Source organism: Cetorhinus maximus, chromosome 5, assembly GCF_964194155.1.
Source record: "Cetorhinus maximus chromosome 5, sCetMax3.hap1.1, whole genome shotgun sequence".
Lineage (NCBI taxonomy): Eukaryota > Metazoa > Chordata > Chondrichthyes > Lamniformes > Cetorhinidae > Cetorhinus > Cetorhinus maximus.
Window position 1 is genome coordinate 163,481,398 of NC_135883.1, and position 27,394 is coordinate 163,508,791.

The 27,394-nt window shown below is 47.0% G+C and overlaps 1 protein-coding gene across 3 annotated transcripts in view; it reads left to right on the plus strand.

The window, feature by feature from the left end:
- Nucleotides 1-27,394, plus strand: part of coq8aa (coenzyme Q8A, genome duplicate a) — a 70,965-nt gene that overhangs the window by 25,076 nt on the left and 18,495 nt on the right. For 2 of the 3 annotated variants that reach the window (XM_078542736.1, XM_078542737.1), the window contains exons 5-6: nt 5,038-5,112; nt 19,742-19,867. In XM_078542736.1, coding sequence (XP_078398862.1) covers nt 5,038-5,112; nt 19,742-19,867 — 201 coding nt within the window. The remainder of the gene's footprint in view (nt 1-5,037; nt 5,113-19,741; nt 19,868-27,394) is intronic. The other variant, XM_078542738.1, reaches the window with a different exon arrangement.

Here is a 27,394-nt window from a genome sequence, read left to right on the forward strand (position 1 = left end):
GGGAGAATGGTGAGTTTGAAAGAGAGGCGAGAGGTGTGAAATAAGGTGAGATGCTCAGAGGAGTAGAGACACGGGTGTAATCTGGTGATAAGCGCCACACTGCTTCCACGACGGTCTGAAAGTGAAAGGCATAGCTAGGTGGGGAGACTTTATTAAGGGAAAGGTGCCATCATCCCTCAGCCAGGTTTCCGTTAAGGCCATGATGTCGATGTAATCATTCATAATAAGCTCATGGATGACAAGGGCTTTGTTACAAGTAAACAGACACTCTGCAAGGAGATGTGGAGAGGGCCATTGAGAGCTTATCCACTGGCAGGTTCCACAAGGCCAGCAGTGGAAGGAAACAGAAAAAACAGAAAATGTTGGAAATACTCAGCAGGCCAGGCAGCACCTGTGGAGAGAGAGAGAGACAACGTTAACCTTTCAGGTCAATGGTCTAACATCTCCGATTTCCAGCATTCTCAGTATTTTGTGTGTCCTCGGAGGGCTAAATTGTGTAGGAGGGAGCTTAGCAAGATTAGCCCCGAATGGGCGAGAGCGTGGGATGGGGCAGGTGGGGTTGCTGCTCATAATGAGCCAGTGCCGAGTGCCTTGATGGGCCCTGGAGAGGATGTCGAGAGAGGCACAGAGGGGAACTATTGGCTTATCTAACGGACTGAGCCGGCGGCAGGAGAGCAGGAAAGTTGAAGTGTGCTCATGGGCTAGGGTAGGGTTTGGAATGGCAGAGTACCTGATAGTGGAAACATGAAAAGATAGCCAATGACAGGACAGCAGGATCTTGGGAGGGGTGAAGAGAAAAGAAGTGGACAAAAAGGGGAGGAAGAAATGTGATAATGTTTAGGCTTGGAATGACAGCAAAATTTCCCTGTGAATGGACACAGGGAAAACTCGAGTTACACGGGCCCGGTCACGTAGCAGTTATTAGGATACCTATATCCTGTTGGATAAAGGGTAATAGAGAGGAGATAATAAGAGGGAGTGTAATCAGTGATTCCGTGACAGGATAAAGTTGACGTAGGTTGGGTGAAGTCGGTGTGGAACATTGACATCCTGTTGTCTAAATTCAGAGATGAGTGTGGGGAGGTGGTGAGTGAAATCCAGAAGCTATTTGAGGGTAGACTACTGGAGGTAGTCCATGAGAATAAGATCCAGATGATGCACAGAATCGGTGACTGGGCAGAAAAACGGTGGCAAAGTTAGAGGGCACCATAAGACCCAGAAACAGCAGAAAATATACTTCAGCTCAGGAGTTTGAGTCTGAGGCCAGGAAGCTGAAAAATCATTTGAGCAGTTACAGGCTCAGTGAAGAGCACCAGTGCTGGAAAAAAAACGGATCAGCTTAAAGAGTTACTTTAAAATTGAACCAACAGAGTGGCAGATCAAACCAGCTGAGTTTTAATGTGTGATCCACTGTGATCCAGTGGAGAAGTGTAGCCTTGATAACCAGGGAACATAGCCTGAGGTCATTTAGCGTTTAATTGCATTCTCAGGTGTTGGTTAAGGGATTAATATTGCTCTGAGGGTGCATCCACTGCGTGAGGGAAATTTACAGAATGGCAGGTGTTTATAAAATTATATATAAAAGTATATAAAAACAAAACAAGAAAGCCAGACATTTTGTTCTGTTTTGATGCTGGCCTGGAGTCAGAATTTTATAAACACCTGCCAGTCTGTAAATTTCCCTCACCCAGTGGATGGACCCTCAGGGCAATATTAATCCCTTAACCAACACCTGATATTTTGACACTCGGGAGTGTGATGTCTAAGGTATGTGGAGGCTTGCAAAACTCTTCTATTTATAAATGGTAATTACTTGACAGTAAACCATCGTCCTGACAAGTAAGTAAAGTTCCTTGGGCCGATTTCAACAGTGACCAGGGTTGTGTGGGGAATGGGGGTTCCGGGTACGGCTTTGTGTCTATCTGTGTAGCTAGGCCCAGTGCTACTTAGCAGTTCTCCACAGAGATTGCAGTTTGGGTTGTCAATCTGCCCATCATGTCTGTTGTTGTGCTAACTCCACATTAGACCCAGTTACCCTGTTCCTGCTTCCTTGCCCTTACCCTTTGATGTCTCTTTTTACAAGTATCGATCGAGTTGGTTGGTGTGACTGACTGGGTCTCATCAGCCTCTTGTGGTAATGGATTCCATATTCTGATGATAATCCCTTTGGTGGGAAGGGAAGACTGTGTTCTTTTTTGCTTTGAGTGTGAAACCTAAATTGATAGCATCGTGATAGCGATTCATCAGTCAGCCATTGACCCTCCCAAGCTCTGTCCAGGCTGACCTGATCCCTGGTTAACCATTTTGCTCCAGTAAATTCAGCTCTAGATTTTCCTCAGAACCATAGGAGCTATTGGAAGCCAGACGGAATCAAATCGAATGATCCAGCACAGAAGGCTGCTTTTCGGCCCACCGTGTGTCTTTGCCAATTCTTTTGAAAGAGTTGCTTTGAGTTCGTCCAACTCCTTTTACCCTGCTAATTTTTACTTTTGAAGCATTTATCTAATTCCATTTTCAAATTTACTATTGAATTCGCTTCTATCATCCTTTCAGGCACTTCTCTCCGGATTATCATAACTTGCCGGTTTTTTTTTAAAAAGAAACTTCTCCTCATCTCTTTTGCCGATGATCTTAAATCTGAGCCCTCTGGTTACTGACCTTCCTGCCTGTGGAAGCAGCCTCTCTCTCTATTTACTGCATCGAAACCCTTCATAATTTTGTACACTCCCTATTAAATTGCCAACGATCATGTCAGGAACTGAATTAACCTTCATTGTGAGAGAAACATTGGAGGTGTCAGCCAAGGTGGCGATATACATGTGACTCATAGTGGCTGGGACCTGGTATTGTGGACTAGAAGTGTTCAGTTAAAAGGGTAGGTCAGACAGGAATCAGCCTGTTTAGCAAGTACAGACCTAGCGAAGCATGCACACATTCAGGCACAGCCTGGTGCGTTTTTTTTCTCTATTACCTTGTTCAGAATGTAATTTGAAACATTTGTCATTCTTTGTGAGTAATTTTCTCATGGGGAGGGGTTGAGCTGGGAAATAGTGAATGGCCTTGTTTTCAAAATGGGCGAATGGACACCCCCCTCCCCCCATTTTACACCAGGTCGACTGCCTCACTTTATTTTTCTTCGATGTCAATGTGCTGTCACTTTATTTTTACCCCGTGGTAATAGTTACAATTACCCATCCCCTTGGAGTGAAAACCCTCTGAGAAATGGTGGGATGGTGACATCCGTCCTGATTTCTAACATTCTTGTAATTAAGTTTGATTGATTAGGATTCTCTCAGGACGTGGAGCCGTAGGAACCTATTAGGAGGCGCAGAATCCTCTTGGTGGGGGCAATGTAAAGAGAAAACCTTCTCGAGGGCAATTAGAGATGAGCAACAGATGCTGGGCTTGGCAGCACCACTCACATCCCATGAAGGAATTTTTAAAAAGCCATAGTGGATGCATCGGATTTAATCTTACAGAATTCCCTAAATTCTAGAACAGTCCCCATGGATTAGAAGGTAACATACGTTACTTTGCTATTCAAAAAAGAAGGAAGATGGAAAAGAGGGATCTAAAGGCTGGTTCACCTAACATCAGTAGTAGGGAAAATACTAGAATCTGTTATTAGGGATCTGGTAACACAATGCTTATAAAGCCATGATACAGTTAAGCAGAGTCAATACTGGTTTATGAAAGGGAAATTTTGTTTGACAAGCCTGATACAAGTTTTTTGAGGATCAAACAAATAACATAGATAAGGGGAACCAGTCGATGTGGTATATTTGGATTTTCAAAAAGCATTCAAGAAGGAGCCATGCGAGTTTACAACACAAAATTATGATCCATGGAATTGGGGAAAATATATTGGCACGGATTAAGGATGGTGGTGATCTATTTCTTATGAATTATGATCTTATTAACAGACAAAAGGCAGGGAGTAGAAATAAATAGGGCATTTTTGGGTTGAAAATCTGTAACTAGTGGGAAACCACAAGTTCAGTGCTTGGATCTCGGCTATTTACAATCTATATTAATGACTTAGATGAATGGATCTTGTGTAATATATCCAAGTTTGCTGCTGATGCAAAGATAGATGGGAAAGTAAGATGTGAGGAGGACACAAAGTGGCTGCAAAGGGATATGGACAGGTTGACTGAATGGACAAGAGTATGGCACCTGAGATAAAATGTGGGGAATTGAGAAGTTTTCCACTTTGGTAGGAAGAATAATAAAGAATATTTTTTTGAATGGCAAGAGATTGGAAATGTTTGCATTCAAAGGGACCTGGGTGACTTTGATCATGAATCTCAATGTTAACACACAAATATAGCAAGTAATTACGAAGACAAATGGTAACTTTTGTTACAAAGGGATTGGAATTTGAGTAAAGAAGTCTTTTTATTATCATATATTCTATAATTATAATGCTTGGAGTACTCTCTTTGAAGTAAAGTCTTTAAGTTTTGGTTTAGGTCTTAAAGTTTTGGTTTCCTAATATAGTGATACAACTGAGTAGCTCGCTAGGCCATTTCAGAGAGAAGTCAAGAGTCAACCACATTGCTGAGGGTTTGGAGTCAGGTGTAGGCCAGATGGGTCGGGATGGCAGATTTCCTTCCATAAAGGACATTACTAAACCAATTGATGGGGGGAGGACGCCTCTACAACCTCTCCACTAACTTTCATTTGTGGTCTTTGGTCCAATCGTTTTCTAGGCTGATACTCCAGTGCAGCATCGAGGGAGTTCTGCACTGCCAAAGGCGCTGTCTCTCAGATGAGATTTTGAAAACAAGGCCAGTCTTTGCTCTCAGGTGGATGTAGAAAGATTCTGTGGCCACTTTCTGATTACAATCCAGGCTGACTGTTGGAGGTAGCTCCACGCTAACATCTGCTAACTCCCCAGAGGCCAGTGCTGCCCTTCCCCAATGAGTCATCGCAGGGAGCTATGTCTAGAGATTATTTTACTTCCCCAATAATAATCTGGTAAGAAATGGAGATGGCTTCGTGACTGAGTACACTCTCTTGCTTCTCTTTGAACAGGTTTGGCTGTTGGTCTTGGAATTGGAGCCTTAGCAGAAGTTGCCAAGAAGACATGGAGGCCTGAGGAACGTGAGGGTAGGCGAAAGCATGTTCGGTGTTTGGGGTACTGTGCTCCTGAGAGAGCAGCTGTTGATCACGGACTTGCGATCTGGGCCCGTCAAACTGTCCTGTTCCTGTTGTCGCTTGTGACTGACTCATCTTATTATTGGGCAGAGACTGATTCAAGTGGGTGGGACTCACAAGGAGAGGCTGTTTTGACTGGTTGGGAAACAACAACATTTGTATGTCATCTTTAACACTGTGAAGCATTACACGGTCCTTTACAGGAGTGTTATCAGACACAGTCTGACATAAAGTTACATAAAGTGATATTAGGGCAGGTGACCAAAAGCTTGGTCAAAGAGGTAGGTTTCAATGAGTGTCTTAAAGGAGGAAAGCAAAGTAGAGAGGTGTAGGGAGGGAATTCCAGAGCTTGGGGCCTAGGCAACTGTAGGGCCAGCCACAAGAGTGGAGCCAATATGATTGAGAATGTACAAGAGGCCAGAATTAGAGGAGCACAGATATCTGGGAGAGTTTTTTCTCGGGGCTGGAGGACATTACAGAGAGGGGGTGGGAGGGGGGTGGGGGGTGCGGTGAGGTTTTAAAGGAATTTGGAGACAAAGATAAGGGTATTAAAATCGTGGTGTATCTTGACCGGGAGCCAATATAAGTCAGCGAGCACAGGGGTGATGGTGAATGAGATTTTATGCGAGTAAGGACATGGGCAGCAGAATTTTGGATAAGCTCAAGTTTACAGTGGGTAAAATGTGGGAGACCAGCCAAGTGTGCATTAGAATAGTCACGTCTAGAGGTAACAAGGAGAGGCTGGGGTTGGCTGGGGGCAGAGAACTGGGATTATTACTGGAAGAAATAGGGAAGATAGAAGCAATGTTTCTCACACAGAGTTACTGTCACAGGGAGAGCTTCATCACCAGTGGTGACTAAGGCAGACAAAACGAATGGGACAAATACGTAAAATAAGGGATGTAAAAGCATATGTGATGGGGATGAGGGCAGGGATTTGATTATGCTGTATACAGCGCTATTTCAAATAGAACATGGACTAACTCTGCTGTAATTTGAGTCTGAGTCTGTGAATTACGCCAGTGGCTGGGATCTCAGTGTTTTGCATGGGATTCCCAGGAGTGTGTCAGTATGTATAGGGGTTTTCGATGGAGTGTCAATCTTTACAGGGGCTTTCCTGGCGGTGTGTCAGTATTTACAGGGGTACGTGGGAGTGGGTCAGCCTTTACGGGGTGGGGGGGGTGGTGGTCGGTCCCCGGGAGTGGGTCGGTGTTTACAGGGTTGTCCAGGAGTGGGTCAGTATTTATGGGGAGAAGATTTGAGGGGACGTGAGGAAAAATTTCTCCATTCAGAGGGCGGTGGGCGTCTGGAGTTCACAGCCTAAATTGGTGGTTGAGGCTGAAATGGTCAACTTATTTAAAAGGTACCTGGATCTGCATCTGAAGTGCTGTAACCTGCAGGGCCACGGACCAGGTGCTGGAAAGTGGGATTAAAATGAGCGGCTAGTTCCATTTTTTCCTTTTTTTTTTGACCAGCATAGATATGATGGGCTGAATGGCCTCTTTCTGTTCCATAACCTTTCGATGGTTCTATCGTGGAGCCCTCTAGTATGGGTCGGTATTTACAGGGGCGGCCAGGAGAGGGTCGCTGACGGGGGGTGGGGTAGGTGTGCCCCCTGACGTGGGGGGGTGGGGTAGGTATGCCCCCTGACGTGGGGGGGGTGGGGTAGGTGTGCCCCTGACGTGGGGGGGGTGGGGTAGGTGTGCCCCTGACGTGGGGTAGGTGTGCCCCCTAACGTTTGCCCTGACTGAATTAGTCAAGCTCTGATTCTATAGCAGGGGATCCTGAGATTTATGCTGATGTTCTGGAGATCACATTCTGTGATTAAAGTTCTCGCTGTGTGCCTATATATATTCTGCTTGTGCTTACATCCGCCTGTTGATCTGGCCAACCTTGGGAAAGGGTTTGGGGGGAGGAGAAGAGAGGAGAAGGTGCAGGCGAGCTAACAGAATGTGTATGTATCGAAGATGACCCTTCACTTGACCTCTAGTGCAGTCGATAACTGGAATGCTGTTTATGTTAAATACAAACCCATATAAAAAATATCTTTAACTTCTCCTTCCTCCTGCTCTCATTTGGTCCTATTTTAAAACAAGGAAGGATTTGCCTTTATCTTCTCACTCCTCGGTAGCCCTCGAAACATGTGAATTATTTTGAAGTAACTGCTTTCGTGGAGGAAGCCTGCGATGCACAGCAAGATCCCTTAAAGAGCCAATCAGTCTGTGCTTCAGGTGATGTTGCTTGAGCGAGCAGTGTGGACTGGGAGACGGAGAACTGAGCCGTCCCTGACTTCCCCATCTTTTCTATAACCAGCACCATTAGAACTGGTGGTCTGGGCCTCCTAAAGCCTCAATTGGAAGGGTAGTATTTGAATTGTTGCTTGATTTGCTTTTCGAGGTTAAGGAGAGGCTCTGAAGAATTCATGTCAAGTTCCTTTATATTTAACACACCTGCCCCTAAAACATGATATCAGGATCCTCCCACGTGATGAAAGGGGGAGCCTGAGTCCGCACTGGGGATGGCACAGGTTTCTCTGGATGCCAGAGAAATCCTTGCCACCCACATGGTCATCAGAACAGAAAATGCTTTACCGCGAATGCTTATTGGATGCCCCAGAGCGCTTTTCAGCCAGTGAAGTAATTTTGAAGTGCATTCACTGTGTAATGTAGGGAATGCAGCAGTCGATTTGTGCACAGCAGGCTCCCACAAACAGCACGGAGGTAATGATCTGTTTTTGTGATATTGGTTGGCGTAGACACAGGGTTTGGGGGGGTGGGGTCTCTTCTTCGAATAGTGCCACGGAATCTTTTACGACATTGACTGAGCAGGTCTTACATGACAGTGCTGCACTCCCTCAGTACTGTACTGGAGTGTTAGCCTGGATTATGTACTCAAAAATTCCAGAGTGGGACTTGAACCCACAGCCTCTTTGCTGTTGGGGTAAGAGTGCCATCCACAGTCATTAATGGGATGAGAACAGACAGCTCCGTCTATACAACTTTCATCGGTAAAGACTCGGTGGCTCATTTGGCCTCCTGCTCTGCTGATGTTACCATAATCCTTTGCTAGGAGCTGGTGGGGAGGATATCTAGATGTCTGTAGACACGGTTAAGATGTGGCTACGTCAGAGTCAGCAATTTACGATGAACAATTAAACCAAATGATTTATTTTTTTTGATGCGTTGGTTCCAGGGATCACCTTGAGGTTTTAGAGTGGAAACCATTCCCAATCCCATCTCGCCATAATGCTGCCCACTGACTTAACAGTGACTGAACTAGTCACTCTCCATTTCTAATCACAGGTGAGTCTTTTTGGAATTTGAGCCGATGTTTTTGGCATCACATTCCACGATCCTGCCCAGTTTTCCATGAAGACTGTATTATTTTGACCTTGGCCATGAGCTGAGCTGGATGAGATTATCCAGATGCCTACATTTATGGGTTCACAGTTGAAACCTGGCCTGGAACCTGATCAATGGGTGCGGTTCCTGGAGAGACACTAAAATAAAAATAAATAGGTTATCTTCTTTGGTGTGTGAGCTCTTGCGGAGTTCGTGCTCAGACCGGATTATAATATGCTCAATGATGGAAGCCTTGTCACGTGCTGAGGAAGATGTTTAAAGAGAAAATAAATTCTTAGCTCTTTTAACTTGCACACACCCTCCGCGCTCTCTTCCCCCCCCACCGCCACCCCATTGCAAACTCTACTTCCCTCTGACTCCAATTCTTTGGGCTACTCTCACTCCCCATCACCACTGGTGAGCATACTTTCAACGGTCTAGGCCCCATGCTATGGAATTCCCTCCCCTGTCCCACTTCCCTCTCCTGCTTTAAGATCCTCCTTAAAACTCACCTCTAAGACTGAGCTTTTGTTGCTCACTACCCACTCCACTCCCTCTCCCACACCCAGCTCCTCCTTTGACTTGGCATCCAGTATTATTTCCTATTTAAAGGCAAGTTGTTGAAATTTGCCACCTCGTTGAGAACAGTTTCACTGATTATTCTCGCCCAATTCTCTTTCCTTAACAAGCTGCTCCCTCTGTTTGTACAATCTTTCAGGACTAATATTAAATCTGGCAGCAGACACTTTACCTAAGTGGGTGGGAATCTTTTGTTCTACCCAGTAAACCATGGAGCCTATGCATGTCCCAGCAGGTCCCTGGCTTGAGATTCTGCTGCTGTCTGAATGCAGAAACAGGAGTCAGTGAGGAGAGGCACCTCCAGCTTGGCAGGCGAGGATTAAAAACCCCACAGATGTTGGAAGGCTGAATGGAAACAGCACGTGGGCACCTGTGTGAGCGCGCGCGCGCGGGCATGACTGGAGGTGTGTGTGCACGTTTGTCTGTACATGTGCGCCTGGAAGTCTGTCTGCGCCTCTCTGTGCATTTGGACATGGACTGCTCGGTATCTGAGGAGCCTCGAATTGTGCGGAACACTGTGCAATCATCAAGCATCCCCATTTCTGACCTAATGCTGGAAGGAAGGTCATTGATGAAGCAGCTGAAGATGGTTGGGCCAAGGACACTACCCTGAGGAACTCCTGCAGTGATGTCCTGGAACCACAATCTTCTTCCTTTGAGGTAGGTATGACTCCAGCCAGCGGAGAGTTTTCCGCTTGATTCCCATTGACTCCAGTTTTGCTAGGGCTCCTTAATGCCACACTCGGTCAACTGCAGCCTTGATGTCAAGGACAGTCATTCTCACCTCACCTCGGGAATTCAGCTCTTTTGTCCATGTTTGGACCAAGGCTGTAATAAGGTATGTGTGTGCATGGGTGTCATTGTGTGTGCGCGCAGGTGCCTGGGGGCAGGGACACCTGCGCATGCATGTGCCGCGTGTAGTGTGAGCACACGCTGTGTGCATGCGTGTGCACGCGCACGTGCCTAATCTTCTTGGGCTCTGTTGAGAGAGAAAAAGAAATATTCTAAATATTCTTTTTCTAAATAAAATGCCCACATTCTTTAAATTGTGGTGCCAAGCAGGGAGTAGTGCTATTATAGAAACTTGTAGAAACCTGTGCGCAAACGTCAATGTGACTGAAAGCAACACAGGAGAGCTTAAATTAGAATCCATCAGTTCTAAATTTGAACAGCAGTATCTGATTGTACTGCACCTTCTGAAGGTGACTCGGTGTCGATTGATAGTGTCAAATGGTGTTTATGTGCATATGTGGAGAGAACAGCAACCATACCTAACGTTGTTTAAGTTGGAGCTGGAGTGCCAGTGAGTGATGGACAACCCAGTTTATTTTCGCCTTCAATCTAGAGCCTCTGGGATTGGGCCTCATGTCAGACAGGCATAGTTTAATCTAGTGCTCCAGGGCACATCCCTGCTGTTAGTTATAGTTCCTTCGCTTGATAAGCTATAGTGAGCATTTAAAGAAATATTTCATAATTCTCAAAAACTATACATTACATTGAGAAATGAAAACTCGAAGTGAAAAGTGATCCATTTATGGCTAACTAATGAGATTAAGGATATTAGATTAATAGAAGAGGCTTATGATGTTGAGAATAAGTCTAAGGTTCGGGAGAGTTTTTAAAAAAAAATCCAGTAACGGATGCCTGAGAGAGAAAAAATGTGAGTAAACTAGCCAAGAATATTTTCAAAAATGATTGTAAGAGCTTTTACAAGTATGTAAGAAGGAAAGAGATCAGCTAAAGTAAACCCTTCGAGACTGAGACAGGAGAAATATCATGGGGAATAAGGAAATGACAAAGATATTAAACAAATATTTTGTATCTGTCTTCCCAGTAGATCATACAAAAAGCACACCAGAAATAGTGGGGAACTGAAGGTCTCGTCAGAGTGAAATAATTGATATTATTAGTAAAGAAGGAGTATTGAAAAAAACTAATGGGACTATAAGTTGACAAATCCCCTGTACCTGATGGCTTACGTCCTCAGTTTCTCAAAGAGAGGCCACAGAGATAGTAGCTGCACTGGTTATGATTTTACAAAATTCCCCAGATCCTGGGAGTGGTTTGGAAGATAACAAATCTAAAACCGCTACTCAAGAAAAAAGGGAGAGAGAAAAGTGGGAACTACAGGCCAGTTAGCCTGACATCAGTCACTGGCAAATTCAGTGCCACAACAGAGTACTGGGTGTATTCGAGGAAGCCCGTGCCTTGCTTTGTGCTAGTGTCCAAGGCCTAGTTTATATCCTGAAATCTCAGATTTTTCTTTTAAAAGTACTGTAGCTGCCCCTTCCCCTACCCCATTGCCTTCAGCAGAGGAAAGGAGAGAGGGTTTGATTTTGGCGGTGCAGTGGGGAATGAAGGAAGGCTGAATACAGAGCCTTCTGCCTTTGGATCTCCTCAGTCGGTGTGCTATGTGGGAACTGGCCTCCTGATACCAGCTGTTTGATTTGCAAATAGCTGACAGCAGGTTGCAATGTTGACGAATTGGCCTCAGTCCTGCTGATAACAGGCTTGACTCACTCGAAGAATGAATAACTTAGTCGGATGTTATCAACGTTTGATTTCTTTGGACCCAAGGTGATGTAGATGGAGAAAAAATAAAGAAAAATCACCCTGATTTTATCTCTTCACTCTGCCCGCCCACAGAAGGGTTTGGATTTTGACTGGGGTCATGGTTCTGCGCATGGCGATTAGCCCCTGAGACTGAATCATTATGAGGTTTACTAAGTCCAACTCTTTAAGGTACTAACAGATCCCCTAGCATTCCTTCACCAAAAAAAAGGGTTGTCAAATCAGAGGAGAATTTGGGCAGAGAGATCAAAACCTTGCTCAAAGCGGCAGGTTTTAAGGAATGTCTTAAAGGAGGAGAGTGTGGTAGAGAGTCAGGTTTAGGAGGGAATTCTAGAGCTTGGGGCGTAGGCAACTGAAGGCATAGCTACCAATGATAGAGCGATTATAACTCGGGACACTTGAGAGGCCAGAATTAGAGGAGTGCATATATCTCTGAGAGTTGTGGGGCTGGAGGAGATTCCAAAGATAGGGAGGTGCAAGGCCATGGAGGGATTCATAAACAAGGATGAGAATTTTAAAGTTGAGGCATTGCCTAACCAGGAAAAAATGTAAGTCTGATGGGTGATGGGTAAACAGGACTTGGTGTGAGAAAGGTCACAGGCAGCGGAGTTTTGGATGCGCTGAAACTAAGAATGGAGGCAGAGTAATTGCCTGTGGCATGATATTTGACTGTGTGGGGCATCACAGCCAGGCCCAATCCTGCCTTGCCTGGCGTGTTTGTTTTCCAGAAGGTGGGTCTGATGCGCAGCAATCAGGAGCACGAACCCTGGTGAGTTTTTTTTTCCTGACTGTAATCCGGCGATGCGGCGGGGGAGGGGGCTTCACTCACTCTGACTGAGGTAACACTGAGCCAGTGTGGGCCCTTTCCTGGGCTGTGTGGCTCGGAGATTTGCTGCTGCTTTCTCTACCCACATTATAAGTGGGAGAGCGAGAGGGAGAGGCAGGCTTCTCACATTAACCCCATCTCAAACCAGGACATTGTGTCAATTATTCTCTCCTAACCACACACGAGAGTGGAGGATGGCAGCCATTGCTTGTCCCTGAATGGGGCAGAGCCCCTCCTTTTGCATCATTCACAGAATCAGGACAATTCCAACCACTATCCCACAAGCCCCCTCCAAACAGAACCATTTTCCCTCTCTTTTCACAAATTTAATCAGACCTCTCTCTCCGCTGATTCCTCATTGCCTCCCTCAGAGTTTCCTGCCTCCCCACGAGCCTTATTTATATATCGCTGCTCCCTGAACTACCTTCCCCCACCCACCCACTTTCCTCTCATTAGGCTCAGGAGGAGGCCATTCAGCCCCCTTGAGCCTCTTCGTCCATTCAATTAGATCACGGCTGAAATGACCTCAGCTCTGTCTACTCGCCTTGGCTCCTTCATAGGCTTACCATCTGCTCTCCATTGTACACTTTTCTGGCGTCTGTGTTGTGGACAGCGTCCCTTGCCTTCCTTGTCAGTGTTGAACGAGCACTGAACAAATATTGTAAGCTGCCTTTGGGGATTGGCGCCTATATTCTAAATGTTTGAAAAAGCTGAAACTGAGAGATTGACAATCCAGTGTTAATGGAGACGCATGCTGTGATCAACCTTCAGTAACCTTCCCTAAATTGGCACAGTCCTCCCTTTCTGAAGGTTGGCTCTGTAATCAATGTTGATTGTGGTGGCTCTCTGTGAGCTGTATTTACACTTGTTATTGTCCCTCAGGTTTTTGGCTGCTGTACTCCTAGTTTGTTTTTAATATTTCTTGCAAATTCTACCTGCTCTCATTTAAACCTCTTTTACAGGGCGGAATTCTGCCTAGTGCTCTGAGTGGCTACTATTCATTCGGAGGGCAGGCCACACAGTACAGGCTGGGGTCAGGGGAGGGAGGGAGTGAGCACAGGCCACACAGTACAGGCTGGGCTCGGGAGGGAGGGAGTGAGCACAGGCCCCACGGTACAGGCTGGGCTCAGGGGAAGGAGGGAGGGAGTGAGCACAGGCCACACGGTACAGGCTGGGCTCAGGGGAAGGAGGGAGGGAGTGAGCACAGGCCCCACGGTACAGGCTGGGGTCAGGGGAGGGAGGGCAGGCCCCACGGTACAGGCTGGGGTCAGGGGAGGGAGGGAGTGAGCACAGGCCACACGGTACAGGATGGGGCCAGGGGAGTGGGGAGGGAGTGAGCACAGGCCCCACGGTACAGGCTGGGGTCAGGGGAGGGAGGGCAGGCCCCACGGTACAGGCTGGGGTCAGGGGAGGGAGGGCAGGCCCCACGGTACGGTGAGGTCTGCTGCAGGGTGCAGTTCTGCACAGTCATTTGGTGTGACGATCCCACGAGCAAGCAGCCAGTCCACTCCACGCAGCAGGGCCCAAAGAGGGCTGGGAAATGTACTCAGAACAGTGGGAGAGGAGAAATCTGATTGCTCAAGGGTTAAAGAGAACTGGCAGAGGCATGATGGGCTGAATGGTCCCCTGATTCTATGAGGGGGTTGTTTCCAAGCTCGCAGGGATCTGAGTTGGGCAATCCCAATGTGCCTGGCGTGTTTTTGATCTCTGATCAACTTCATCGGAATAACTTGCTGAACACGAGCAGAACATGAGCAGTGCAGGAGACTGAGGATAGAGAAAACACCGTCAGTGTAAACAGCCTAGTGGGGGAGCTTGGGTGGGATGGAAGAACTATTGTCAGCCACAAGTGTCACAGCTTAGAAAGGAAGGTTGCTTGGTCTATCTCCAAGGTCACTTTGCTGTAATCTCCTTGGTCGATTGCCAAGAGGACAAGGGGAATCTCGCCCGGAAAAAGCTGTTCTGACTTGTACCGACTGCCAGAATGTCGGCTGCAGTTGTTTTGTTACTTGGACGAGACCTTCGTTACAGCCTTCGCCATTTAAATCCTGGCGTGTTTTTTTTTTAGAAACAGTGAGAGGACAAATATTTCAGAATGTCTTTTGAGGGAGTAAATAAGTTGGGAACAAACATGTATTTCTACAAGATCAAAGCAAAGAACTGCGGATGCTGGAAATCCAAAACAAAAATCGAAACAGATATTTCCAGGAATTTCTGTTTTTGTTTTTGTTAAGGTATTTCTACAACACCTTTCGTGACCTTGGGATGCCCGAAAGCACTTTGCAGCCACTGAAGTACTTCTTGAAATGCAATTGTTGGGTAAATGAGCACAGCAGAGGGATAAAGGACAGTTTAACCCCTTCGTTTCTCTCCCTCTGCTGATCTCTTCAGGCTACACAGCTCCCTGTGTGTGCCCATACTTAAAACTAACCCTTTGTTCCCGGGGTTAAGTCTCGTATCTGCCTTTTGGGAATTGGCAAAGTAAACGTATTGGATTTCCCACAGTCATGTCTGGTCTTTTCAGGGATTTCAGTTGCAGCTGTTGTCTCTCTCCTTGTACAGTGTTGGGAGGCATTAAAGCCCGGCTTTGAGTGACGCAGAGACTGGATTTCCAACCTGTCCCACCCTCCATGCCCCAGAAATTACTCAGCTTTCTCATTCTTAGTCTTTTTTTATAGAAGCCATTCAACCAGTCGTGCCTGTGGAGTGATACATTTGTCCCCCTGCCCTATATCTTGCTTTAAAAACTTCTCATCCTTTCAAAGTTGCGATGATCCACCCTCAGTGCAGAGATAAATCTCCCATTGACACGATTTGAAATGAATGACGACTCCTTTCCCCAGTCAGAGAAGACAGTTGCTCCTCGTCAAAACCCTTCACAGTTTTATAAAAAACTCTTAACCTTTTAGTCTTCCCTGCTGCATTGGAAGTAATGCCAGGATCTCATGTCTCTGCCTGTGGTTATTGTCACTGCTGCCGTCACTGTCTCTCCTGCCCCTTCTTGTATAGCTGATGAATTGAAGTTTGGTTTTCTTCACAAAGTTTAGTTTTACTTTTAATTTAATGGTGTAAATGCAGTAAGTTTTAGTTGTTTGTTGAAGGAGAGCTGGTTGTCTGGGTGAAGATTTGAATTGACATTCTGCATTGCCAAATTTGGCACCCTTCCTATAATGGTCAAATGGGGCAGATAAGTGGCAGATGGAATTTAACCCTGAAAAGTGTGAGGTGATACTCTTTGGAAGGAGTAATTTGACAAGGAAGTATTCAATGAATGGCATGTCACTAGAAAGTTCTAAGAAACAAAGGCGTGTGTGTCCATAGATCTCTGAAGGTGGAGGGGCATGTTAGTGGGGTGGTGAAAAAGGCATATGAGACACTTGCCTTTATCAATCAAGGCATAGATTACAAAAGTAGGGAGATCATGTTGGAGCTGTATAGAACCTTGGTGAGGCCACAGCTGGAGTACTGTGTGCGGTTCTGGTCACCATATTATAGGAAGGACGTGATTGTACTGGAGGGGGTGCAGAGGAGATTCACCAGGATGTTGCCTGGGATGAAACATTTAAGTTATGAAGAGAGGTTAGATAGACTTGTTGTTTTTGTTGGAGCAGAGAAGACTGAGGGGCGACCTGATCGAGGTGTACAAGATTATGAGGGGATGGACAGGGTGGATAGGGAGCAGCTGTTCCCCTTAGTTGAAGGGTCAGTCACAAGGGGGTGTAAGTTCAAGGTGAGGGGCAGAAGGTTTTTTTGGGGGGGAGGATGTGAGGAAAAGCTTTTTTACCCAGAGTGTGATGACGGTCTGGAATGCGCTGCCTGGGAGGGTGGTGGAGGTGGGTTGCCTCACATCCTTTAAAAAATACCTGGATGAGCACTTGGCACGTCATAACATTCAAGGCTATGGGCCAAGTGCTGGTAAATGGGATTAGGTAGGTAGGTCAGGTGTTTCTCACATGTCGGTGCAGACTTGATGGGCTGAAGGGCCTTTTTTGCACTCTGATTCTGTGATTGCCCCTATGGAGGATTTACATCCAGCGGCCACACAGAATACTTGACAATAGAAGGCGCTAGTTCATAGTTCAGGCTGATAGTGGGGAGGGGGAGGCACAGGTGACTGGGTAGATACAGAGCACATGTTTCTGCAGACTGTCCAGCTGTAACCTAGCTTTCCCCTTGTGGGAGAGTCTAGGACCAGAGGGCATAATCTCAGAGTAAGGGGCCACCCATGTAAAACAGATGAGGAGGAATTTCTTCTCTGAGGGTAGTGAATCTGTGGAATTCTTTACTGCAGAGGGCTGTAGAGGTTGGGTCATTAAGTATATTCAAGGCTGAGATAGGCAGATTTTTAATCAGTAAGGGAATCGAGGGTTATGGGGAAAAGGCAGGAAAGTGGAGTTGAGGATTTTCAGATCAGCCATGATCTCATTGAATGGCAGAGCAGACTCGATGGGCCGAATGGCCTACTTCTACTCCTGCATCTTATGGTCTTATGGTCATTGACCAGAGCCACCGCATTCAATCACCAAAACCTCCCGACTGTTTCAGGTTGTCAGTCCACTGACGCTCACTCGGACTGTGCAGGTTCCTGTGGTTGCTTGTTGATCTGGTGTAATTATGAGAGATGCAGTTGGCTATTCCCTTTTGTTCTGTACAACTTCAAAGGGGCCTAGATCATGTTTCTGTGGGAAAGCTTGCCTTAGACCAATATATTATTTCTGGTTGGTTAAGAGCTCCCAGTTTAAAGTTTTTTTTGTTTTGCCTCGGCCAGCAGGAGACTGACGCTACGACAAGTGAACTCCTGTTTAATGTCTAAAGCCCCCGTTCTAACCCCTCACCCTTTCCAGACCCTGCCTGATGCGAATGATGCCATTCTGAGTTACATTAGGGCAAAGTACTCTCTCCCTTGCTCCCACTGCTCTAACTCTTGGCTATATTCAGTCCACCCTCCAGTTCCAGTATTTGCTGTAGGGAGTAAGTTACCTCTTGCAAACCTGGGCCTCACAAGCGCATACCCTACTAATAAAGCTGGATTACAGGAGACTAAGTCCTGCTGACAGCAATGCCAGGTTAAGACTAACTCGAGAAAGTATCAGGCGTAAAAACACCCAGAAATGTGGCAAGCCATTTGTCTCATGCGATGAGGACATGAGCCATAGCTCTCAGTGTGCAGGCAGCCTGCTCAAAACAAACTGTTGTCAGTGAAATGGTAAATTGCCAGCAATTGTCACACTGAGGACATTACAAATACCGGCTCCAGATAGCTCTCACGCCCACTCTAGGTGTAACCAATAGCTCAAACCCTCACCCATTGAGGAATTTCTGTGCTTCTCCCATCTCCCTCTCTCTCTGCAAGGATATTTTTTGGAATTGTCTGTACCCTCCTTAGGGGTAGAAGAAGAAGTGAGAGAGTGAAGGAGGGAGAGCGAAGAGGACAGGCCGGGAGGGAGGGAGAGCGAAGGGGACGGGCCGGGAGGGAGGGAGAGCGAAGGGGACGGGCCGGGAGGGAGGGAGAGCGAAGGGGACGGGCCGGGAGGGAGGGAGAGCGAAGGGGACGGGCCGGGAGGGAGGGAGAGCGAAGGGGACGGGCCGGGAGGGAGGGAGAGCGAAGGGGACGGGCCGGGAGGGAGGGAGAGCGAAGGGGACGGGCCGGGAGGGAGGGAGAGCGAAGGGGACGGGCCGGGAGGGAGGGAGAGCGAAGGGGACGGGCCGGGAGGGAGGGAGAGCGAAGGGGACGGGCCGGGAGGGAGGGAGAGCGAAGGGGACGGGCCGGGAGGGAGGGAGAGCGAAGGGGACGGGCCGGGAGGGAGGGAGAGCGAAGGGGACGGGCCGGGAGGGAGGGAGGGAGAGCGAAGGGGACGGGCCGGGAGGGAGGGAGGGAGAGCGAAGGGGACGGGCCGGGAGGGAGGGAGGGAGAGCGAAGGGGACGGGCCGGGAGGGAGGGAGGGAGAGCGAAGGGGACGGGCCGGGAGGGAGGGAGGGAGAGCGAAGGGGACGGGCCGGGAGGGAGGGAGGGAGAGCGAAGGGGACGGGCCGGGAGGGAGGGAGGGAGAGCGAAGGGGACGGGCCGGGAGGGAGGGAGGGAGAGCGAAGGGGACGGGCCGGGAGGGAGGGAGGGAGAGCGAAGGGGACGGGCCGGGAGGGAGGGAGAGCGAAGGGGACGGGCCGGGAGGGAGGGAGAGCGAAGGGGACGGGCCGGGAGGGAGGGAGAGCGAAGGGGACGGGCCGGGAGGGAGGGAGAGCGAAGGGGACGGGCCGGGAGGGAGGGAGAGCGAAGGGGACGGGCCGGGAGGGAGGGAGAGCGAAGGGGACGGGCCGGGAGGGAGGGAGAGCGAAGGGGACGGGCCGGGAGGGAGGGAGAGCGAAGGGGACGGGCCGGGAGGGAGGGAGAGCGAAGGGGACGGGCCGGGAAGGAGGGAGAGCGAAGGGGACGGGCCGGGAAGGAGGGAGAGCGAAGGGGACGGGCCGGGAGGGAGGGAGAGCGAAGAGGACGGGCCGTCCTCATTCCTAAGTAATGAGCCCACTAACACCTTTTAGAGATTTTAAAAACTAAATTAAAACTTTTATTAACAAAAGGAAAGATTTCAAGCACATACATAAGATTGCAGTTACTTAATATTATAACAAATCCCCAAATTCCTAATTTATCTGACTCCCAACCACACACCCCCTTTAAGGCAACAGGCCAAAATAGATTTTCAATTTAAATAGCAAGCCAGAAGCTTTACCACAGCACGCATTCGACAGTTGAATTCCAATGGCTTTTCTCCAATTTTAGTTACTGGACAAAGCAGACTTTTGCAAATGTGTCTGGCGGCTTCTGCAAGGCTGTTTTACAGACTCCTTTCAGTTCACAGCATCCTGACAATGCAGGAGGAGGCAATTCGGCCCATCGAGTCTGGCTCTCTGAAAGAGCATTCCACCTAGTCCCACTCCCCTGCCTTATCCCTGTAACCTTGCACATTCTGTGTTCAGGCCCCCCCCCCCCCCCCCCCCCCACCTGCTGCCCGCCTCGCGCCTTCCCCCGCTACTCCTGGAAACTCCAGCTTCGTCACACCGAAGCCTGGTGTCCGATGGCATTTTTTCCCAGTCCACCAGGCGTTTTCTTCCTAACCCTGGCAGTGTCCCGCACCATTGACCTTGTGTGTTCACCCTGTGGGTTTGTGGATGTAAGGAGTTTAGAGTTTGAGCTGGCTGGCTGAGTGTTCAGCTGTGTGCCCTTGAATTGGCTATCTTGTTTTAATGGTGTGTTCATTCTGTCCCTCAGCAGGTGGGAAAGCGATTTTGGATAGCAGTCCCTTCTTGTCAGAAGCTAATGCTGAGAGGATTGTGAACACTCTGTGCAAGGTGCGAGGTGCTGCTCTCAAACTGGGTCAGATGCTCAGCATTCAAGGTAAGGGGCGCTGGCTGCATTTCTTATCCAAAGTGATTTGGCTTCTTCAATGTAGAGGCATTGTGAGCAACGAATGTGTACACTAAATTGAGAGAAATGCAGATATAACGTAAGGTTTTAAATAGAAGATAGTCATTAAGAAACCCAACAGGAAATTGGGGAGAAACGTGTTTACCCAGAGAGTGGATATAATGTACAATTCTGAGGGGACTTGACAGGGTAGAAGCTGAGAGGATGTTTCAACTCATGGGGGCATAGTTTAAAAATAAGGGGTCTCCCATTTAAGGTGGAGATGAGGAGAAACTTCTCTCAGAGGATTGTTGATCTTTGGAATTCTCAATCCAGGGAGCAGCGGAGGCTGGGTCATTGAATATATTCATGGTTGAGTTAGATTTTTGATCAACAAGGGCGTTAAAGGTTATTGGAACAGGCAGGAAAGTGGCCACGATCAGATCAGCCATGATCCTGTTGAATGGTGAAGCAGGCTGGTTGGGTTGGATGACCTACTCCTGCTTCTATTTCTTATGATATTATGATTTTATGACTGCACTTCAAAAGTAGGTTACTGGTTGTGAAGAGATTTGGGACATCCTGAGGTTGTGAAAGGCACTATAGAAATGCAAGTCTTTAATTCTTTGGCCTGGATTTTCCGACAGGAAAATTAGGATAGTTGACTTTTGCCCGCTCTCCAAATTTTCCCATCCCTTCCGTGATGATGATAGATACTGGCTGGGCCAGAAAATCCTGCAGTTAGTCTTCAACAGCTCAAAGATGCAAACCAATTTGATGGGACCCCATCTCTTAATTGTACCACTGGGTGTTTTCACACTTCACGTGTCTTTACTGGGTTAATGCTACTCTCCCAGAGAGGAGTCATACTCTAAGGCAGTATAGGTTAGAAATAGGACTACAATGTCAAGGCCCTAGAATGGAATAAATTTAATTTGAAATATGTTGACTTTAGTGATCAGATTTGGTGGAGATAATTTGTCTAACAAGCTTAGGAACATTGGAACAAGAGTAGACCATTCACCCTATTGAGTCTGTTTTGTTATTTATTTAGATTATGGTTGATCTTGGCTTCAACCCCCTTTACCTGACATGGAGGGATTTGAACATGATGAAAATTTTAACTTAACTCCCTGGTCAACGTCTGGTGTGAAACTAGAATCTGAAATAAACTAGGCCAGGCAATCTTCAGGCTCCTTTTTCTGATGGGAGTTGGTAAACAAATTTTTGTTTTGCCATCAAGATCATTGTTCCAGTTATCAGTTCACAAATGACCATATTCTTAAAAATGTCCTTTCACAGCTTGCTATGATGAGATTTGAACTTTCAACTTTTAGGTTACTGGTCAAGTTCCATAACTACTCGCCTACCTTACTGTATGTGACGTCACACTTGGCTCTCAATGCGGAGGTGAGGAACTCATGATGAGTTCAAATGGGAGACTGTCAGAGCATCAAGAGAATCAGGGGAATAATGCAGGAATAGAGAACTGGAGGAGAAGCTGCAACAGATCTGGGTGGACTATGTGCTTTACTGAATGAGGGGAAAAGAACAGATATAAGAGGAGCATCTTGGTGGGAGGGCTGGTGATGGCCAAGCTTGTCGCATGTCAGCAATGTGTGAGTTATTGGAACTCGGCCTGGAGTGTACCTTGGCGTGCAATGGCCATCCCGAGGAGTGGAAGAGACGCCAGTGAGTGAACACCTCCACGGTTTCCTCATGTTGAGCTAGCTCCTTCCAAACAGCACAGGATAAGGAACTGCAGCTACCCAAGTGATCTAAAACAGCAAGAACACTGAGATAGAGCAAACCTAAAGGAAGAAAGGAATGCAGGCTCAAGACTCCATTATCTAGCAGCAGGAGTCTCACTTCCTGTCCACAAAAGATAGATCTGGGTACTTTCTAAATGGCGAGACAGGAACTGTGCATGAGCAGAAAGATTTGGGGCATCAGTTACAGAAATTAGCAAAAGCTAGTGTACAAAAGATAATTAGAAAGGCTAATGGAATGTTGGCCTTTATCTCAAGATGACTATTATGTAAAGCGCTGACCAGACCTGATCTGGGGTGTTGGGTTCAGTTCTGAGCTCCACATCTCAGGGTGGATAGGTTGGCCTTAGAGGGGAAGCAGCCCAGGATCACCAGAATATTACCAGGGCTAAAAGAGTTCAATTGTGAGGACCGGATTACATAGATGAGGCTCGTATACTCTTTGAATATTGATGATTAAATGCTGATCCAATTGGGGTGTTCAGATGATTAAAAGAGTTAATGGATGTTATTTCCTCTGGTGGGAGAGCCCAGAACAAGGGGCATAATCTAAAAATTAGAGCTAAGCGATCCAGGGATGTTGTCAGGAAACACATCCCCACACAGAGGGTAGTGAAAATCTGCCAACTCTTCCTCACCAGAAAAGCTGTTGAGGCTGGGGATCAATTAAACATTTCAAAACTGAGACCGATAGAGCTCTGTTGGATAAGACTACGGACCGTAGCAGGTAGGCGGAGTTAATATACAGATCAGCTGTGTTCTGCTTGAATGGTGGGATCAGCTCAAGGGGCTGAATGGCTGCCTCCTCTTCCTACGGTTCACTGTAAGGAAGGTCGCAGAGGAGTCTGCAGTTCAAGTTTTTAAAAATCTTGGACATAGCGCTCACCTCCGCCATCATACTTGAACTCATTGTATCCCTTGACTTCCTGTGAGCAATACTGCAGGAGATCTGCTAATATATTCAACATTTTATATCTGTATGCACTCCTGCCAATTTATAATGGAAACTTGCTGTGCAGTCTTATCGAGATGTATTTACAGCTATATTCCTGGCCTCCGTGCAGGGTTTTGAATCTGATTACACACTGCTGTCAGTTCATTGTGAAAAGGAGCAATTGGGAGCAGAGAAGGAAAGAGCACACAACAGAGATTAGGACAGTTTATTGCCAAATGTTAGCAGGCAGTGTAACAGTCAGAGAAGCTATGGAAAGCAAACATCCCATTGCTGTAACTTCCCGATAGCAGAACACAGTTTTAGCTTAGTGAATTGTACAAACATTAGCTGTGTCCCTGCCCACATGCCTGCAGGACATGAGGAGGAAAACAGCATTCAGAACACAAGAGATCCAATTACCTTTTGCACAGAGAGTGGCTGATGAAAATAAATTGATCAGAAAAAGCAGTAGGTTTTAATAAACCCGCTCCCTAGCTGTAAAAGTATTGGAGGGATGTATTTAGCTCTAATTTTTAGATTATGCCCCTTGTTCTGGGCTCTCCCACCGGAGGAAATAACATCCATTAACTCTTGTAATCATCTGAACACCCCAATTGGATCATCATTTAATAGTCAATATTCAAAGAGTATACAAGACTCATCTATGTAATCTGGTCCTTACAATTGAACTCTTAACCCGGGTAATATTCTTTGCCGAATGCAGTAAAATAAACTACAGACTTCAGTAAAGTTCAGAAATTCAGTCATAAAACGAGCTTTAAGAAAGGAGTATGTCAAAATGTGAGAAGTTTAAAATTTGCTGCAAACAGACGCTGCTCAAAGCTGCTTCTCACATTGCATGGCATTTCTCAAATACATCCCTCCAATACTTTTACAGCTAGGGAGCGGGTTTATTAAAACCTACTGCTTTTTCTGATCAATTTATTTTCATCAGCCACTCTCTGTACAAAAGTTAATTGGATCTCTTGTGTTCTGAAAGCTGCTTTCCTCCTCATGTCCTGCAGGCATGTGGACAGGGACACAGCTAATGTTTGTACAATTCACATCAACATGAAGGTTTGTTAATGACTGGTGAAAATCGGACAAGGTATTTTTCAGTCACTGAGGTGACTAACTGTTTTGTGAAGATGGGCTGCTTCCTGTTACATGGTTGAATTCATCATTGGGTTAACAAAAAAACAGCTTATATTTAACCTCTAACATTTTAAAACATCCCAAGGTAGTTCACGTGTATTATTAAACAATCTGTCACTGAGCAACAGAGGGAGCTATCGCGTTAGATCACTAAAAGTTTGGTTGGTTTTAGTGAGCATCTTTAAAGGAGGAAAGTGAGGTAAAGGGGCGGAGAGATGCAGGGAGGGAATTCCAGAGTTTAGGGCCCTAAGCAACTGAAGGCACGGCCACCAATGGTGGAGTGATTAACATCAGGGATGCTCAAGAGGCCAGAATTAGAGGAGCACAGATATCTGAGGGCTGCGGGGCTGGAGGAGATTACAGAGGAGGGGGGAAGGCCAAGGAGTGATTGGAAACAAAGGTGAAAATTTTAAAATCGAGGTGTTGCTGGACCAGGAGCCGGTGTAAGTCAGCGAGCCCAGGGGAGGTGGGTGAATGGGATTTGGTCCAGGTTACAACACGGGCGGCAGAGATTTAGAAGACACCAAGTTTACAGAAAGCAGAATGTCGGTGACCAGCCAGGAATGTGCTGGAATAGTCAGGTCTGGAGGTAACAGAGGCATGAATGAGGAATTCAGCAGTAGATGAGCTGAGACAGGAGTGGAGATGGCCGACGTTACAGAGACAGTCTTGGCATTTCCATCGTCTCTTTTTAATATTAGAAGCTATTGAGATCCTGTGTGAAAATCAAATAAATTGAGTTGGCCTTTTCTATGTTCAGGACGCATAGACATTCCCATTTAGCAAACTTATAGTCTGTGGGATGAAGGGACCAGTGACAGTGTTGGCTAAAGGAGAGAGAGCAGAAGGTAGTGGTGAAGAGTTCTCTTTGACTGGAGGGAAGTCTACAATGGTATCCCCAAGTAGTTTATATGAGGACCACTGCTACTTTAATTTATCTCAAATTGACCTAGATTTCAGTATACAGTGAAATTTCAATATTTTGTAGATGAGGTGAAATTTTGGAAATCTAGTAAACAATGGATAGGATAGTAGCAAATTTGAGGAGGACACAAGCAGCCTGGTAAAATGGGCAGGGAGATGGCAAAGGAAGTTAATGCAGAGAAATGTGAAGTGATACATTTGGGTAGGAAGAACAATGAGAGACAATATAAAATAAAGGGTACAGCGCTAAAGGGCGGGGGGTGGGTGCAAGAACAGAGAGAGCTGGGGTGTATGTACATGAATCTAATGAATGTGCCAGGATAAGTTGAAAAGGTCAACAAAAACCACATGGGATCCTCGACTTTATAAATAACTGATTAGGGCGCAAAGTTATACTACAACTTTAATAAAATGCTGGCTAGGCCACATCTAGAGTATTGTGTTCAAATGTGGGCACTACACGACAGGAAGGATGTCAGGCTTTAGAGAGGGTGCAGAAGAGATTTGCTTGAATGCTACAAGGGATGAGGGAGTGCACTTTGGTCACAAGATAACTGGGGAAAGAACCAGAGTGGAGCACAGCAAACCATTAGGACTGAGTGAGTTATAATGATCTGGAACAGGATTCCTGAAAGAGTGGTGGAGGCAGATTCAGTAATAACTTTCAAAAAGGAATTGGATCAATATTTGAAGGGGAAAAATGTACAGGGCTAAGGGGAAAGAGCCAGGAAGTGGGACTAATTAGATAGTACTTTCAAAGAGCCAGCACAGGCACAATGGGCCAAATAGCCTCCTTTCCTGCTGTATCATACTATGAGTCTGTCAGGAAATCATGATCTCGGTAGCCTTAAGAAGTAAGACAAAAAGGATTAGGGTCTGCATAGTTCACTTTCAGAAACTGTGTAACCATGGATATCTCTGGACCTGTCTCGTTACCAGTTCTGGGTTCAGTGAGCAGCATTATGGAATATCAATATCCGTGCAGATCAGATCTCAGCTCTGCAGTCCTGCCACATCCAGTCGTGAATGGTGGTGGACAATTAAACAACTCACTGGAGAAGGAGGCTCCACAAATATCCCCATCCTCAATGATGGAGGAGCCCAGCACATCGGTGCAAAAGAGAAGGCTGAAGCTAACCATTGCTGTCACAATGGAGAGGCTGGTAATCTGGGATGGGCACATGTCTCAGGCCTCACCAGTGAGAGGGATTTAGTTACATGTCTGCTCCCAGTCATGCTGCTGTTTCAGGGTAGATGCTGTGAGATCTCAGATTCTGGCACGTTTTCCTGTTTCCTGCCACAATTTAGGACCGGAATTGCTTTTTTTTTAAAAACACATCTCACTTTTCAAGTTCCTCTTTTAGTAAAATAAGGAAGACTTGTTGGTTCCATTCTGCCTGAGCTATCGAACTTGCGTTCCTTGTTATGCTTTTAAATTTGTGTTCTCCCGCCATTTTGTGAATGAGCCAGCAATTAGGATAGAGCAAATCGCCTCCTGCTTATTACTAAACGAGGGCTCTGAGGCCCAGGTGAACCTTGGATTGTGAAACTGCTCTCCTCCAGCCCTGCATGGCGTACATACCCCCTCCAGCCATGTATCACCCCGTCTGCACCCCTACTCCACATTCCCAGGAAGGTTTGGACTTTGCCTCCTCTCCTTCACCCTTTAGTTGGCAGCACAGACTGCAGACACCTGGACTGTAGAATTCTCCAGAATCACCACCTTTTCATATTCAAAAACTCTGCTTAAAACCCATCTCTCTGGGCAAGCTTTTGGTCACCAAATCCCATCTCACCTACTCTTCAATTCAGCTCTGTGTGTTTTCCCACGGTCACTCTCCCTTTGTCCCTCTGTCCCTCTGGCACCTCTCTCTCTTCGTCTCCCCCCCCCTCCCTCTGGCCCCTCTCTCTCCCCAACCCCCCTCCCCTCTCTCACTGGCCCCCCCTCTCTATTTGAAGTGTGTCACTGTGTTTAAGGTTAAAAGAGCTGTTGGAGTTGGAGGTCCCTTTAAAACCTCTCTGGCCTCTCTCTCTCTCTCTGGCCTCTCCTCTCTCTCTCTCTCTCTCCCTGGCCTCTCCTCTCTCTCTCCTCTCTCTCTCTCTCCTCTCTCTCTGGCCTCTCTCTCTCTCTCTCTCTCTCTCTGGCCTCTTCTCTCTCTCTCTCTCTCTCTCTCTGGCCTCTTCTCTCTCTCTCTCTCTCTCTCTCTGGCCTCTTCTCTCTCTCTCTCTCTCTCTGGCCTCTCCTCTCTCTCTCTCTCTCTCTCTCCCCCTGGCCTCTCTCCTCTCTCTCTCTCTCTCTCTCTCTCTCTGGCCTCTCCTCCCTCTCTCTCTCTCTCTCTGGCCTCTCTCTCCCCTCTCTCTCTCTCTCTCTCTGGCCTCTCTCCCCCCTCTCTCTCTCTCTCTCTCTCTCTGGCCTCTCTCTCTCTCTCTCTGGCCTCTCTCCCCCCTCTTTCTCTCTCTCTCTCCCCCCTTCTCTCTCCGGCCTTTCTCCTCCCTCTCTCAACTGTATTCCTCTCTGCAGATACTGTCAGACCTACTGAGTCTTTCCAGCCATTTTTGTTTTTGTTCCTTTAAAACCTCTGTTCAGTTTTCCTTCTCCCCCTTGGACCACGCTCATTTCTGGGGATGTGATCCATGGAACTACTCTAGAAGATTCTTCAGTTTGCTGCTGAAGTAAAAGACTTACATTTATATAGTGACTTTCCTCATCTCCAGGCATCCCTGTGCACTTTGCAG